The following is a 17,854-nucleotide window of genomic DNA, read 5'->3' as shown; positions in this document are numbered from 1 at the left end:
GAAAGAACAAACTTGGCAGAGGGTTGAAACACAGCCCAAGAATAGAGTTGTACAAGGGGAATTCTGGGTGCTTGTGAGAAAACTCCAAGAAAACAAGAGTCTTTGGACCTCAGTTTCTCCAAAAACACAGAATTGTCCTTTTAATGTGCTTTTGTGCCCCTCCCAGGTGTAGTGGACAGGAGTGAGCTTACTTCAGCTGTTATTCATATACCTCTGTGGAAGAAGATGCTTTTGCCAAGTGTGGCTTATCCTTTTGATTGAACTCACGTGACTCTTCTTAATCCACTGGGTATAAATTGTCTGATGCTCTGAATAAAACTGGCTCTTGCATAGTCTGCTAATTTTTAGCATGAACCTATCTCCAAGGTTCATGCTGCCAACTAGAGCAGTAAACAACAGTTATATTATTCACACAGATGGAAACTATCCCTGTCCCCCTCCCCCACAACTAGTTGTATCTGATAGATACTTACTGCTTGACGTCATAGAGTCAGCTATTTGGCTCAGAAGGCTGCTTACTGAAGAGTGTAGAAGGGTAATAAGACAGAAGGATAGCAGCCATAAGTAACTTGCCATCCTACTTTTTGCATCAACAAAAAGTGATGAGGATATTCTCTAAAACAAGGAAACTGCTACAACAGCAACCTTTCCTTTTTCTTCAAATCTCCTAATCATTTTGATAGACAGATTTAGCAAAAGTTGGTGGGTGGGAGGGCCTTCCTCCAACTTCTCTGTCCCATTTCCTGGTCTCTCAATTTCTGTGCATTCAGTCCAGTTTCTCAGACTTTTATTGACATCTTCCTGAGGGAAGAATCTCAAAATGTATTTAATCAGGCTGCACTTAACTGATTTTCATCTATTAAAATATAAATGCTTCTTTATTAAAATATAAATGCTCCTCTTATGGGCCAAATATTATTTCTCATTAGACTAAACTTGCTTAGTGGGCAAGAGGCTCTGGGTTCAATCTCAGCAGTGAAAACAAAACAGCTCACAGCTAGTTGGATGTCTACAACAAAAACAAATTGTTTTTGGTGATTGTGACTATCAATGTCATTCTGAGTTTTCTATATTCCAGGAAATAAAAAATGTTTGTTTTGTATTATAGAGAATCACTTTGGGACAAGGTACAGTGGAGACACGGTACAGAGGAGACAAATGCTATAGTAAGCCTCAAGAAACATGGAAGAATCTGAACATGGCTTAATTGGTGCTAACATTAATGGTATTAATTTCTTTGACTCAATAAAGAACTATGAAAAACAAACAGGCTATTACCCAGTTTCTGCCAACCAAGAGGCTTAACTCTTCAGCCTCAAGAGGCCTTATCCTGTAGTGCAGTCTCTGCTGTATTTCAGTAATAAAAAGCATGCATGGGAGCCCATTCCACATAGAGGGATACTCCCTGAGCCAAGACACACGGGGGTGGGCCTAGGCCCTATCCCAAAGGATATGATAGACTCTGATGACACCCTATGGAAGGCCTCATCATCCAGGGGGAGCAGAAAGGATATGTGATAGGTAGGGTTTTAGTTGAGGGGGGCGTGGTAGGGGAGGACCAGAGGGAGAAGGGAACTGTGATTGTCATGTAAAACAATCTTGTTTCTAATTCAAATAAAAAATCTGAAACAAACAAACAAACAAAAAGCATGCACAATTCATTAAAAATTTAGACAAGGCTTTATGTTATATTTATTTATTCTCCAGCTTGTACAAACTGGATGTAGAAGCATAAACATAGTACATTTCTACCATCTTCAACAAAAATATAACCAATATGTACAATTATTGTATTAAAAATACAAAAGGGATACAGACTCCACCAATGTCTTTCTAAAAGACATACAGGTACAAGTAGTATCAAAAGTATGAGGAAATCACCAGTTAATTTTACATTCTGCACTTGACATCACAGAGCGAACTGAGATTAGCAGTCCTATGTTCTACAATTACTTAATGTTTAGATAACATCTGTGCAATTTGTGATAGAGCTAGATTTTTGTCTTTCTATATGCACATGAGGTCCATAGCCTATATAGTAAAACTGGCAATAATGCATATTACATGTAAAATTACAAATGCGTAAGTGACAATGTGATACATAGTAGACAAATGCCATGACATAGAAGAGAATTATTAAATAAAGCACTGACATTGTTTGACACAGTGAAAAAACACTGCAATTCGACCTTTAAAATTTGAAGCTATTTACGTTTATCTACTGATCAATATGATCAGCTGAATTTAATGGAAAAATCCAAGACCAGCAGCCCCTCACATCTGAGTACTACTCGGATTGGCAGCCTTCACTTTTCCGGAGTCTGTGCAAAAACAACACAAAAATAGAACGGTGGGGGTCATTTTCAGTCATTCTAGGGTTCATAGCAGCTGTGAGCAGATGGGCGCTACACTTAGGCCTTCTCTATATGCAGCGTCCACGAAGCCACTTACAGGTCAGTCTTTGGTGACTAACCCACCTTGCAAAGGCTGGTGTATCTAACCACGTGACCTTTAATCCTGTTTAAAGACATACTCTCTGGTGCCAATTCAACAAGGGGAGGCTGTCTTGAAAGAGCAGTACGAACAGCTGGCATTCACTCCAACACCCCAAGCTGCTTTACTGCGATGTTATCCAGTTATGTTTCTTTCTTTTAAAAAATAAAAACAAAAAGCTCTAAAACTCTAAATTAACAAAACTTGAAATAACAACAAAAAAAACCAAAAACAAAAAATAAAAAACCATAACTTAAAAACAGGGGTTGCCATCCATTGTAATTGGGCAGGACACACTCCCAAATAACACTGTCCTGCCTCATAAGGCTCAGACAGGACACTCGAGTCCTCGTTCCCTCCCCTGGCCATGTGCAAACAGTTTTACATTAGAACCTCACCCACTGGGGAAGAAGCAGGTGAGGAGTCTTGGTATTTAAGTAATTGGCTAACGTTTGATGCTTCTGGGATAGGGCACTTCTCAGGCAAGGCCAGGACATGGGAAGACATCGTCACTGCTAGGTCTTTCCTTGGTGCGGCCATACCCTGTCCGGCATATTTGGTTTTTCAGAAACCCAGGCTGGCAATCCTACTTAAGGTCAAAATAATACTGTAATCATTAAATGGATATAACATTTACTCTCTGAACACAATCTTTAAACTCATTTTTTAAAGGATATTGTAAACAAGTGGACAAAGCACTGTACTCAAAGGATTTCATGTCTGTCTTTGTCTTCCTTGGTGGGTTCAAGACCCCAAGTAGTTCAAAGGCTAGCTTTTCTCATCTTCTAAATGAGATCGAGGGCTAGGGCTGGATTGAAATCTAAGAGGAAGATTGAAAACTCCTTCCAGGCTTGGAGAAGTGTAGCCAGAGGGAATCACCGCACGATGATCTTGGAATCTGGAATGATACTGTGTGATGTGGCAGGCAGCAGCTCGGAGACTGCTGGACTGTGCATCTCAAGCAATAAGGTCTGCAAAGTGCCAGGGCAATTTCTTCACAGTATTTCACATGCAAAGGGGAAAGGAAGAAGGGGAGAAGAAGCCCCATGCTGCTTTAAGGCAGGGAAGGAGGCAAACTGGTCCACCATCCTCAGGATGTGCGTGCCAAGGCTCCAATGCTTCCTACATCTTGTGCTCTCCTTTTGGTGGCTCGCTCTGGTTTAAGAAGCCTGTGCCTCAAACCGCAGACACCTGTTCATCTTCTGCACGTGCAGCAGGAGGGAAAACAAAGTAAGTAAAAAGTCAACATGTAGACAATGTTTTTGTGCTATCATGTTCGCTTGGGTTAAGAAAATACGTATTTAATGTAGCTCGCTTAAAACCCTTGCATTTTTGGCAAACAGTTATTGGTAACTTTAAAAGTTTAAAAATAGGTGCATCATGCAAATCTTTAAACACATATACACAATATATCTGTATATATCTGGGGGGGATTGAGATGGGTTTCTCTATGTAGTCCTGGCTGTCCTAGAACTCTCTATGTAGGGAGGGTTGGCCCTGAACATGAAGAGATCTACCTGCCTCTGCTTCCAATACTTGGAGTATATAAGCACTTGGCTTATACACACTATTAAAAAGGCAGCTGTGTGTGGTCATTCAGGTCCATAATTCCAGTACCCCGGAGTTAAACCAGGAGCAAGTATCTGAGGCCAGTCTGGCCTGTCTTAAAAAGTTACAATTGTGATGTCTAGGTTGTCTCCTTGACAAACCTAGAAAGAGGGTATTTTAGGGAACTGTCTCTATTAGAGTGCCCTGATTGCTAACTGATGTAGGAGAGCCTCACCCACTGTAGGTGATGCCATCCCTAGGAAAGTGGGCCTTGGTTGTATATAAGCGATGATGTATGTGAGTTTGGGAGTAAGCCAGAAAGCAGTGTTTCCCATGGTCTCCACTTCAGTTCCTGCTCCAACTTCCCTGAATTATGTATGAGCTGTTGCATGGAATGTAATAAACCCTTTGCTCCCCAAGTTGCTTTTGGTCAGAATGTTTTTATAACAGCAAAATAAACCAAAATGAGATGACAATAAATAAATAAAATCAAATACATTGCATGCTTATTTGTTGGAAAGTTATTAATAACTATTTAAGTTCTATTCTAAGATTTATTTTTAAGCATATGTATGCCTGTTTCTGTGTGTGGTATGTGCATGTGAGTACAGTTGTCCATGGAAGCCACAGAGATGATTAGCTCCCCTGGAGTAAGAGTTTTAGGCAGTTGTGAGTAACACTATATGGGTGTTAGAACCTGAATTTCACTACAAGGGCAGTATACACTCCTAACTATAGACCCGTGCGTCGAGGCCTTCCTTTAATTTTTTCCTGGTGGGGGGACGAGGGAGGGAGGGAGGGAAGGAGAGAGAGAGGGAGAGAGAGAGGGAGAGGGAGAGGGAGGAGAGAGAGAGAGGGAGAGGGAGAGAGAGAGAGAGAGAGAGAGAGAGAGAGAGAGAGAGAGAGAGAGAGAGAGAGAGAGAACCACAGAGGCCTGCAGAGTGTGTTGGTTGTCTCTGCTTTTGGAGTTACAGGCTGCTGTAAGCCACCCACATGGACATTAGGAACTGAACTCTGGTCCTCTGGTAAACCAACAAGAGTTCTTAGCTATTGAACCATCTCTCCAGCCTCAAGCCCCTCATTTTTAACAATACAGTTAAGAGTCTAGAAGTCCTCTGCTCGAGGACTGGGGTTTGCTTCCCGAACCCACATGGCAGGTCACAACCGTCTATAACAGTTCTAGTGGATCAAATATCTTCTGGTCTCCACAGGCAACAGGCACACACACTATATATGTATTTAATTATTATGTTTTGGACTTTGCTATAATGGTTGTATAGTAAAGCATACCACACTGAATACTTAAAAATTGAAGGACAGGATCTCCTCCTTGCCCTAAACGCAGTGTTAGCAGGAACATCCGTAGAGAAGCAGAGAGCCCTAAAGTGTGCATAGCATTTACTAGCCCTTCATTTCCAAGCCACTTTCCACCCTGTAAGTGTCCAACTGCAATGCTCCGACTGAAAATGTGAACCAGCCATGTTTCAGTACATCAACAGGTTTCTCTGAATTCCTAAAATGAGCAGCAACCAGAAGTTTTTATTCTTATCCTTAAAACAGAGCCACAAAAGAACTTCAGTTTTACTAAATATTGTCCTAGAAATCCAGGCCAGGCTGTCTAGGTAGAACTTGCCTAGCATCCAGTAGATTCTGGCCTCTACCCCTAGCCTGAAAAAGACCAAAACTCCAGCCATGTGCACACTTCCTTACAAGCAACCCTTCTGTAGCACTTCCTAAACCATTAAAAAGTTCTTCCTCCTGTCAAAGAGCAGAAAAATCCTCCACAGCAAGCCTGACCCTTCCAAGTAAGTGGGACCAAGAGCTAGGTGGATTAAGTAAGAGTGGGGAGCCTACCGTCTTCCTCAGTGGCGGTGCCAGCAAAGCCCTGTGGCTGGAAGGGTGCTAGGCGAGGGTCTGCATCACTGGGCTTGTGCCATTGCGGTTTGTTTCCTGGCCTGCTGGCTGCAGGAGGCGTCTGCACTGGAGCTGGGGCCTCGGTGGGCCGCGCTACCATGCGGGACCGCTGCAGGGCCACGTTGTAGTCTGGAGGCTTCCGTGCTGGGTGGCAAGGCCCTTCAGGGAAATCAGCGATGGGGATGCCCACATAGCCTGGAGGTGTGGGCGGCGGTTCTCGGTACCTGCCCTCCTTCCGTGCTGCAGAGAGAAGCCAGGGTGTCAGGTCAAGGCCTTTCATGCTGCATAAACTGCAGGATACAAGCACCGTTCAAGACACTACAGGGAACTAAGCTGTCTGCAGCAAATACCAGATGGTTTCTGTGCAGTGGATAACTGCTGAGCAAAGCAACTACTATAAACCAAGGGAGTTCAACTAAAATAGGTGAGTTTAAAACTAACTTACTCTTAGCCCTACTGTGAGGATTAAAGCAAAACAAGGTACAAGAGGTACCAGGAGCATGCCTGGAACACATCAGTGTACGGTAAAAAAAAAAAAAATCAATCAATCAATCAATCAATTTCCTCTCCTCTCTGTACCTAGAGAGGGGTTAACAGTTCATGTTTGTTAGGAATTTCCCAATATTATCAAATGGAGAATCAGTTCCACGTTTTTCTAAGTCTCTAAGTTTCACTTTGGAAAACAATAAATTAAAATAAAATTAGAAACATGGTACAGGATGCAAACTTTAAAAGCCCTGGAAACAAAAAAGGCAGTTGCTTTTCTTTAAAACCCATGATTTCATTAATGAAAAACCTTTAGTCTCTGCGAATCAAAACACGAAATTTGTGAAACTAAATACAACTTAAGCTTTCTTTTCTGGATTTTGTTAGGAACTAGACATCATTTTCCTTTCCTCTTTAGCAATAAAAATTCTGAGAATTAGTTAGTGGAAAATGGTTCAAAACAACCAACCCAAGAATTTTGAACTGTTACTTCCTTACTTGTCTTTATGAGTATTAAATTTGATATCCATACATCATTTTTTATGTGGCTACATCACTCATTAATACAAACGATGCTTGCATTCTAGAAGCTTCTCTCTGTACCTCATAATCTATCTTACAGTTCTATTAGACAGACAGTCATTATACATGCTTCAGAGACTGGAACCCATGACAGGAACACACTTGTCTTTACACCAGAAAGGACATCAGTATCTTTCAGGGGCCCCTGATTTGGTGGCACTGTCATCAGTCAGACCTCTTCCATCCTCACACTAACCCTATTAAGATAAAATTCTTGAGCCAGGCAGTGGTGGCACACACCTTTAATCCCAGCACTCAGGAGGCAGAGGCAGGTGGATCTTTGTGAGTTCAAGGCAAAGACCTGGTCTGCAAAATAAGTTGCAGGCAGGACAGCCAGGGCTACACAGAGAAACCCTGTCTCAAAAAACTTTAACATATATATAATTGGTGCTGGAGAGATGGCTCAGTGGCTACGACAACTGGCTGCTCTTCCAGAGGACTTGGGTTAGATTCCTAGCACCACAAAGCAGCTCACAACTGTCTCTAGCTGTAGGGGACCTGACACTTTCACACAGATATACATGCAGTCAAAACACCAATGCACATAAAATAAAATAAATATTTTTTAAAAGATAAAATTATGAAGCTTGCTTTACAGATGAGTAGGCATAGCTGAGTGAAGTGTCGAGACAGGGATTCTAGCTCTGCCTGATCCCCTCCTGTGCTTTTACTCACCTCTGAGTTCTTTACCCCCTGTTTTAGCATGCACAAAGAATTTGTTTAGTAGAAACAAATTGTCTGCATAACAAACAAAATGAAAAATTTCAAAAGTACAAAGGATAAAGAGTTCTTGATACAATTCAAGGGGACAAGAGAATAATAAACCATTTTTTCCCAGTTTCAATGAAAGGAAATCACTCCTCTGTAAAGAACACAGGCACCTAGTCTAATAATTTTCAGGCAGTATCAACAACCTATTGACTCTGAGGGCTAAGTTTTATTGAATGTTGAATTGCATTGTTTCTGACCGCAAACTTGGCCCTAGTCATTTGGACCGCAGTGCTGATCTGGATCCTAACGTGTCGACGGACAAACTGGAGGGAGAAACCAATTTCCACCCATGGTCCAGGTACCCCCCCCAGCATTCCATTTCCATACTTACCAATGAGCCCCTTTGTAGTACTTGACGTCACAGCTATATGGGCAGGCATGGGGACAGGTTTGGCTTCCTCTGTGGTCACAGGCACCAGGTTGCTACTTTCTGTCTCAATGGAGACATCCTTGCCACCCCTTCGCTTGATAGTGCCCGTGTCACCTTCTGAATCTTCTCCCCAGTAGCCTGTGGAAGATGCCCAGCTTGCCCGTGATTGGGCTTGTTCAAGACTCTCTCTACTTTGATTTTGTCTATTATATTTTGTGCTATGATCAGAAAACATAATTTGGTCCATATGGCCACCAGAGGCCCATATGCCTGCAGCATCCCCTGAATAGTCAAAGTGAGTGTGCCCAAACGGCAATGTTTCCCAGCTTCTCTGGTGCTGGATGGTCTGGATGTTATCATGGGAACCACTTGAACATGATGTCCAGCTCCCACGACCGCTGTCAGCAGCATCGAGGGAAGCACGGTCCCCTTGGTCATGGGAGAGCTCCTCTGCGCTAGGAGAAGAGATGACAGTTGCTGCGGCGTACAGGCCTCGGCTTTCAGACACTGGGGCATATGACCTATATTGTCCAAAACAAAGGAAAGGAAGGTGTGAGAGTGTTAAAGAAACTTTTGCTGATTAACTGTTTTGCTGCTTTGAGACAAGCTCTTGGTTTGTAGTTTAGGCTGGCCTTGAACTCATGAACCTCTTACCTCAGCCTCAGTGCTAGAATAATAGGCTTGAGCCACTATGCCTATAAAATATCTTTTCCCCTAGAAAAGTGGTTTTCTTTCATCCCAGAGAAAGGAAGAAAGTATTCTTGAATGGGATTAGAGTGGCCAGTTATGTCATATCATTCATTTACCTTTTTACAAAGCAAAAATGGGGAAGAGACCAACAACTTGCTACAAAAAAGGAGCACTTTCCTTACAAGGCTCATGGTGACTGAATATACTGTGGTTACCTATGGAACGCAGCTCAGACAAATACTGGGGTGTGTCCTACTGGTACAGTCTTCCTCCAGCACAGAGCCCCAGTGGACCACAGGAGAATAAACATAACTACAAAAGCAGTCTGCATTACAAAAATAGCGTGGCACTTAATAACAGACCCATGGGAAGAGAAAGGAGAGAATGCAAGCAGCAGACGCTTACCCTAAACTGTATTGATCAGGCTCAATCAGGGTCCGCCGCTCCATCCTGCCGACACCTAGGTTGGTCTCCACAATGCTGACAGAATGCCTCTGGCGCCGTTCATCATGCAGAGAGACTGGCACCGAGTCAAAAGAAGAATTGCTGACAATACTGGATCGTGAAGAAATTTCACTGTGACCAGAATCTGAAAAGTTATCCACAGTACCACTGGGAGCCAATGTATAACCTGAATGAGAAATGCAAATTCAGTCATTAGACATTTTAGGTTTCTAAAACAGGTCCACCAAAAGAGGAAAAATTAAATGTTAACAATGAAGTAAGGGCTTACTCAAAAACTTATAAACAGGTGATTAAGGATTAAAATTTTACTTTAATAAAGTATAAACTGCCTATTCAATGGTCAGGGAAAACTATCCATTATTATTCACCATAGGTAAAGATGGAGAAACTATGGTATGCCTTGACTGTTCATGCTTCCTTAGCGACAAATCATACTACTGATGGTTAGCTCAAAGACAAAAACACTTTGCCTAGCATGCCTGAGATACCAGTTCCAATCTCAGCAGCATAAAAAAAAAAAAAAAAAAAAAAAAAAAAAAAGGCAAAAAGAGAACTGGCCCTCTGAAACCCTCACAACTAAACTCCATCAGTCTTGGAAGAACAAACTCAACACTCAAACTGTTAGTGAGTGTCTTACTTTCTTTTTTTCTTTTGTTGTTTGTTTCTCAAGACAGGGTTTCTCTGTGTAGCCCTGGCTGTCCTGGAGCTTGCTCTGTAGACCAGGCTGGCCTAGAACTCAGAGACCCATTTGACTTTGCATCTGAGTACTGGGATGAAAGGTGTGTGCCACCACACCTGCCTGGCTAGAATGTCTTATTTTCAAGGGACATTTTGACTTTTAGAGGATGAAACAAAAGTTCAACAGGATGTGCCCACACATTCTTAAAATTTTAAGTAGACATGTGAATAAAATGGGTAAGACCAGCCAGGCAGTGGTGGAACATGTCATCAACCCCAGTACTCGGGAGGCAGGGGCAGGGGGGGTCTCTGTGAGTTTAGGCCTGGTCTACAGAATAAGGCCTGAAAAAGATATTTTGAGATTTCTGCCATTTATTTCTTCATTAAAAATGTATTAGTTGCATGACCTAAAGATAGTTGTTTTGAAGGATGTAGTGTGCATTTCCCCTGCCCAGCACTGTAAAATGTCTCAATAGATGTCCATTTCCTGGCCTGAAAGAACTCTTAGCTGTTCCTAAAAATAATTCTGAAAGTCACATGGTTGGGGGGAGCTTGTAGTGACATTTTTACATTTTTAATGAACAATTCCTCAATCTTCCTCAGCACTCAATTTTTAAATTTCCATTATGATACTAAGGCTAGTAAACGGATATAATCCTGCGCAATGTAAACTTCTCATCTTCTAAGGCTGGGGTCTTGTTATAGAGCCCAGGTTGGGCTCTACCAGTCTTTCTGTCACAGCTACCTCAGTTTTGGGATTAGGGGTATGCACTATCCCACCTATCATAATATAAAGTATTTCAATGCCACTTAGAAAACAAATACCTGAGAACATCTAAATGGCAAATTCTGTCATATCAGTCCAAAATTGGACCCCAATTTTATTTTGAAAGATAAACAGGTCTTAAGATGCTCATTTATAAGCATGCTCATTTATGGTATGTATTTTTTCCTTTATAAATCACACTGCCAAGTTCCAACAGACAAGGTTAAATCCCTCTTAAAAAGTCTGCCCCAAAGCTTGACACTTGGAGGAATTGTACCATTTTCTTAGCCAGTGAGCCAACTAGCTTTCTTGCCAGGTTTGGTCTCAAAAGCCCTACCCATCCCATAGCTCCCTGGAGCAGTGTTATTCTTGCTCCAGTTCTCAATTCCAAGAGAAAACGAGAAGCTGGGTTAGTCCAATTGCTGGGAGCCAGCAGACCTCAGCTGATATCACTGCTACCTGGCAAGACCTGGAACGATGGAACCCAGATGCACAGGGTTCACTAAAATTTATGTCCTTTTACACTTCTGAAAGGAAAACAGCCTCTTTTACTACTTGCTGACATGAACTTAACGAAAGGCCAGGGGAGGGATCAGTATGGGTAGCTTTGGGAAGAGATTATCATCTATTTTAATCAGAGAAAATATCAACCTAAGGATGGATGTAGTCTCTTCAAAACAAGAAAAGCAATCAAGACCCACATTTGTATAATGAAAAAAAATGAACATTAATTTTTCACATCTTCAAGGTCGCTTCTATATTACTGTTGCATGACTGATTTTCAATATAATTAAAACAAATTTCAATATAAAATAGTTCTCCCTATATTTGTGATGAGTTAAAAAAAAGATTTAAAAAAGTTCGTGTTAATTCAGAACTCAGGAGGCAGAGGCAGGAGGATTGCTGCAAATCTGAGACCAGGCTGGTCTACACGGTCAGGTCAGTTCTGGGCCAGACAGTGCTCATAAATAATAAGACTATCAAAAAACACAAAATACCCCCCAAGTTTTAATTAGTTACACAAGTAAATGCTATCTATTTCTAAGTATAATATTTAAAAGAAATATCAGGGAGGGAGCTGAACCCAGAATTGCAGGAGAAGAAAATGGAACACAGTGAAGCTTAGACAATTCTGAGTCAGAAAAGATGTCTAAGAAGGGGCCTGGAGCTGAGAGACACATTCACTATGTGGCCACCTCTGCTGCTGCGGGGTCAAGCACTAAAGCAGAACATTATCAGAACAGGAATCAGCAGACAGACCATAGTAACAGCAGGAGTATGATAAGGGACTCAGAAGCTGAGGGTTCCCAGTGCCCTCATGACAGCTACGGAGGTGCAGGGACCCAGCAGACTGGTGGTAGAACCTGCTGCAGTACCCCAAAAGAATGAATACAGTGCCAAGGAAGGAGGGCTGGCTGAGAACACAGTACCTTCTACTTCATTTATGTTTGTATTGTTCTTTAATTTTTAGTTTCGTATTATTTATTTTCATTTTACTTGAGTTAAACTTTTTTTTTTTCTTTTGGTTTTTCGAGACAGGATTTCTTTGTGGCTTTGGAGGCTGTCTTGTAGACCAGGCTGGTCTCGAACTCACAGAGATCCGCCTGCCTCTGCCTCCCGAGTGCTGGGATTAAAGGCGTGTGCCACCACTGCCCAGCAACTTAAACTTTTATTATGTATAAATGTACATTTAAGCTTTATTTTTTAGTACATATATGCTTGTACCTTAAGTGTTAAGTTGTTGGGGTGTAACCTATATCTCATTGTAAATTATTTATTTTGAAATTTTTAGTTATTTTATGGGTATGAATGTTTTGTCTTTGTGTGCCTGTGTTTACCATGTGGGTGCCTGGTACCTGAGGAGGAGGCCAGAAGAGGGTATCAGAGGCCCTGGAACTGGAGTTACAGATGGCTGTGAGTTGCCATGTGAGTCTTGGGAACTCAACCTGGGTCCTCTGATGGGCAGTGTACCACTGGCTGGTTTTGTGTGCCCATTTGAACAAGCTAGAGTCATCAGAGAGAAAGGAGCCTCAGCTGAGGAAATGCCTCCATGAGATCTAGCTATAAGGCATCTTCTCAATTAGTGATGGATAGGGCAAGGCCCAGCCCATGGTGGGTAGTGCCATCCCTGAGCACCTGGTGGTCCTAGGTGCTGTAGGAAAGCAGGGTGAGCAAGCAAGTAAGCGGTACCCCTCCATGGCCTCTGCATTATTTCCTGCCTCCAGGTTCCTGCCTTGACTTCCTTTGGTGATGGACAGCAATATGGATGTGTAAGCTGAAACACTTTCCTCCCCAATGTGCTTTTTGGTTATGTGGTTTTGTTGCAGCAATTGAAACCCTAACTAAGACAAGCAGTTAGTGCTCTCACCTGCTGAGCCATCTCTCTAGTCCTGGAGAGTCTCTGCTGCTTTTCTGAATCCTAACCTACACACTTTTTTCTCATTCTTTACTTTTATCCCATCTCTCCTCTCTTGTTTGTTCCTCACTTCACTGTTCAAATACTGATGCTCTTAACACTAAAGAACAACCCTCACTCCCCTAAAAAATACTTTCCCCACAACCAGTATCCAGTGCTGCTCTCTGAACCTAAGAAAGACACAATAAAGAGTACAAGTATCTTCTACAAAAAAGTAATTAGGAAGAGATCAAACTATATTTGTAGGTGACTTGAAAGACACTTCAGACCACACCAGAAAACTTTGAGATTTGATGAACTTTCAGTATAGTAGCAGAATACAAAAAAAAAAAAAAAATCAACATACAAAAATCAGCACTTTTCATATACTAACAGTGAACTTGCTGACAACAAAATTAGGAACGATATCCCATGAATAACAGCATCAAGAGACAATGAGACAACCTAAGAACAAAGCTAACAAAAGAGGCAAAGGACTTCTACAATGAAAACTTTAAGGCAGAGGAATGATATCTACCAAAATTCCAAATGACATTTTCCACAGACTAGAAAAAAAAAGTCCTAAAATTTATGAAACACAAAAGACCACAGAGAGAAAGTCATGCTAAACAGAAGGAATTATCAAAGCACTATCATATCTGATCTCAAACTGTATTCTGGAATCAGAGTGACACCGAGAGCACAGTCCTGGCATAAAATCAGACATGTAGATCAACAGAACAAAACAGAGGACTCAAAAATAAACACAATTACAGCCACCTAATGTGTGTTGAAAACATACATCAGGGATGAGAAAGGCAAAACAACCATTATGAAATTAAGTCCCTATCTCTCATCCTACATGAAAGTCTATCCAAAGTAGATCAAAGACTTTAACATAATATCTAAAATGTTTAAACCGCTTGAGGAAATAATCCACGATGTAGGTATGGGCAATATCTTTCTGATTAGTATTCAAATAGCACCAGAAATAGCCCCAAGCACTGACAAGTAAAATTAGGAAACTCTCCACAAAAATAAAAACTATCAACTGAGTGAACATAGCCTACAGAATGGGAGAAAACCTTTGCCAATTCTATTTTAGACAAGGTTTAATATTTAGACTATATGTAAATCTGGAAAAATTAAACACCCCAAACCAAAATGCCCACCAATAAATGGGCCACTAAACTGGAAGAAAAAAAAAAGTTCTCAAAAGAAACATAACCAATTGGCCAGTAAAAATTCTGAGATTCAACATTCTTAGCCATCAGGGATTGCGATTCTAACTCACCACTGTCAGAATGTCATCAAGAAAACAAATGACAGCCAGTGGTGGTGGTGTATGCCTTTAATTCCAGCACTTGGGAGGCAGACGCAGGCAGATCTCTGAGTTTAAGGCCAGTCTGGTCCAGCAAGTTCCAAGGCAGCCAGGGCTACACAGAGAAAACCTGTTTCAAAAACAACAACAAAAAGAAAGAAAACAAATGACAACAAATCCCAGTGAGGATGTGGGGAAAAGGGACCCTCTTCACCATTTGGAGGAATGTAAACTGGTGAAGCCATTATGGAAATCAGTGTAGAGGTTCCTAAAACAAAATTAAAAATAGAACTGTCAAATGACCTGGCCATCCTTCTTTGGGCATTTACCCATGAGTCCACATCCTACCAGATACTTGCATGCCAAGAAAATGCAGAAGTCTAGATGTCCAGCAGAGGGATAGACAATGAAAATGTGGTACATATACACAATAGAATTTTATCCAGCCATGAAGAAAAATGAAATTATAAAAATTTTAGGAAGTGGGTGAAATTAGAAAATATTATACTTGGTAATATAATCCAAGCTCAGAAAGACAAACACATTTCTTCTAGCCTAGCCTCTAGTCTCTAACTTATAATTTCTTGGGTTTGGCTGTAGCAGGGAATGGATAATCTGAACTTTAATGTGGTGTCAGCAGTCTGACAGCAGGTTAAAAGAAGCCGTAATTTAAAAAATTCCAGAATTCTTGCAAATGTATAGACAGATGGGAAAAATCCATTGTTATATCACATTACATTATTTATATACAGTTGTTCCCCTGGAAGCTCTGCCTCGGCTCCCCCCACCCCCCCACCTAACCCTACCCCTTCAGAAAGCCTGCAAAGCATTGGATCCTCCCTCGGGGCTACTCAAGACCTCTCCTACGTGGTATTTAAGCTCCAGTCCATAGACCTGCCATGTGATTTCTCTCCTGCTCCCCGCCACCCTCTCAGACCACCAGGGAATCTATTGCTCAGATTAAACCTAGCCTTTTACTTTTTAATTTGTCTCAATTTGGCTTATTTCATCAGCAAACAAACCCACTACCAGGGATCCAAAAATACTTATCAACAAAACCAAAACTCCTGTAAGTGTATGGCTCTGGAATCAGCTGGACTAAATGTGTGGATTTGAGAAGGGGCAGCAGTCACTGAGCCCTACCTTTCCTTGGAGAGCTCTGAGGTGAGGTGGGGGGTGATGACAGCTGCGAAGATGCATTTGATATTGTGTCTTCTGCTTGTTTCCTGTGGCGCTCCAAGCTCCCTTCTTCAGACAAGGACAGGATTTTCTTTAAAGCTTGAGGAGAGTTTATGCCTAAAAAAAAGAAATAATTCAGGCACCCATTTTAGAGACTGAAGGGGGCTGAGGTAGCTCAGTGGTAGAACAGCTTCCTACCATGCACCGGCCTTGGCTTCTTCTAGACAAAGAGTAAAGGTGACTGAAAGGAAATTTTAAATATTAAAAGCCATTTTTGTGTCAACATTCTGTATTGCCAGTTTCACTCTATTTATGATCCAAATGTGCTCTTCTGGTGCACAGAACTAGGCTGGGTGTGTGTGTGGCTTAGTTTCTGACTGAGTACTTGATGTTACTAAGATTCTGAGCCTTGGTCATTGCATTTATTCAACTGTGTTTTGTTAATTAACAATGGGCAAGGGTGGGAGGAGTAGCAGTCAGAGAACCGGACAACATTTGAATTGAGAATGAAGGCAGCACATCCCATTTCAATTCCAGATGGCACTCAAGTTTGGATTAAGAACAAGACATTTTGGTATTTTTGGAAATGTCATCTCTGAGGACAAAGGAATTGGTGGGGGTGGGGGCAAAGTAAAGGGTCAAGAGTTAACAGGAACTAACCAAAGGAAGTCAATAAAAGGGCTCTAAAGAGTGGCATGTCATTAATATTTGATCAAATAAAGAGGATAAGAAGGCAGGAGGCAGCCTGTCTTCTGTGGTGCACTCCAGAAGGCCAGGAGAGGTTTCCGAAGGTGGATGGAGACAGCACCAACACAGTACAGAAAATAGAGGAAGCAGAATCACCTATAACAAGGCAGTGAAATAAGAAAGGCATGTTAAAATGCTTTACAAATTCATTATTCTGAGGCTGTTTTTGAACAACAAAGACATTTCTGCAAAGTCCTAATAGCCTGAAAATTCCTTAAGTCAGGGCTGGTTCTAATGGTCATAGACTTAACAGGCCCATTAAAAAGGAGTTGATAGAATTTAAGCCTTCAATGTTCCTTCTATTAGTGGTTTGATGCTCTTTTGCTTTTCATTTTTTTTATTTTTTGAAACAGAGTCTCACATATCTGAGGCTGGTTTGGAACTCTCTACATAGCTGAGGATGACCTAGAACTTCTGATCCTCTTGCCTCCACTTCCTGAGTTTTTGGATTACTGGCATTAGCAACCACACTCCTAGTTTATGTAGTAGTGGGGATCGAACCCAGGAGTTCATACATGCTAGACAGGCATTCTACAAACTGAGCTCCATTGACAACCTCCCCCCCCCCATGCTGTTTTAATACAATTCTGTTTTTAAAAAATCATCCTTAGAGAACTTCTCTGACTAAATGTGGAAGTATTAATATAAACAGTATGCATAAATAGATCCACTATGACTGTAGTTTCTTCTCTTAAGCTAAGTGTGGTGATACATGCTTTTGGAGGGCAGTGGATCTCTAAGTTTGAAACTAGCATAGTCCACATAGTGAGACCCTGACTCAAAAACAAAAACAGTAACCTCCCCCGCAAAAAACAGGCTATGTTTGTTCATGTATGTGTGTGTCTCCATACAAGCACACTTGGCTTTTTACATCTTCTTATTTATTTGTTGTGTGTGTGTGTGTGTGTATATACCGTGGTGCATGTGTGGTGGTCAGAGGACAACTTGCAGGAGTTGATTCTCCTCCTCCATAATGTAAGGCTTGCTAATGAACATCTTTACCCTCTGAGCCATCTCCCATTTATCTGGTGTGTGGGAGTGGCACACGGATGGAGTGCAGAGGACAACTTGAAGAAATTGGTTCTCTCTTTCTACAATGTGGGCACCAGGGATTGCAACTCAGGTTATTGGGTTTGGTGGCGAGAATCTTTACACACTGAGCCATTCTACTGACCCATGAATGGACAGTTTTGACATGAAGCTATTTCCAGAGTCAGTGTCTCACACAGACACCTTCCATAGACTTCCATTATCTTTCAGTGGCCACAGATAAAAATGCTACCCCTTAGTAGCCATGTTCGTGCTTCAAAGTGGTTCCAGTGATGATCTCTTTATTTTTTAAACAGGGCTTCACTAAGTATCCCCAGCAGGCCTTAAACTTGTTATGCAGTCCAGACAGGTTGTAAACTGACAGTTTTCCTAAATGCTGGGATTACAGGCATGTATGAC

At 41.6% G+C, this 17,854-nt stretch overlaps 1 protein-coding gene across 2 annotated transcripts in view; it reads right to left on the bottom strand.

Annotated features, from left to right (window-relative positions):
- Positions 1-1,661: 1,661 nt before the first annotated feature.
- The window catches only part of Rapgef2 (Rap guanine nucleotide exchange factor 2), a 277,830-nt gene continuing 261,637 nt past the window's right edge, over positions 1,662-17,854 (bottom strand). For both annotated transcript variants that reach the window (XM_035450739.1, XM_027391808.2), the window contains 5 exons: positions 15,623-15,775; positions 9,260-9,485; positions 8,126-8,685; positions 5,896-6,195; positions 1,662-3,695 (listed from right to left, as the gene is read on the bottom strand). In XM_035450739.1, the coding sequence (XP_035306630.1) occupies positions 3,670-3,695; positions 5,896-6,195; positions 8,126-8,685; positions 9,260-9,485; positions 15,623-15,775 (1,265 nt within the window). In that variant the 3' untranslated portion in view covers positions 1,662-3,669. The remainder of the gene's footprint in view (positions 3,696-5,895; positions 6,196-8,125; positions 8,686-9,259; positions 9,486-15,622; positions 15,776-17,854) is intronic.

The sequence above is a fragment of the Cricetulus griseus genome (assembly GCF_003668045.3).
Source record: "Cricetulus griseus strain 17A/GY chromosome 1 unlocalized genomic scaffold, alternate assembly CriGri-PICRH-1.0 chr1_0, whole genome shotgun sequence".
In the NCBI taxonomy this organism is placed as follows: Eukaryota; Metazoa; Chordata; class Mammalia; order Rodentia; family Cricetidae; genus Cricetulus; species Cricetulus griseus.
Note: the sequence above shows the minus strand (reverse complement) of the source record. Positions and strands in the feature narration are given on the sequence as shown.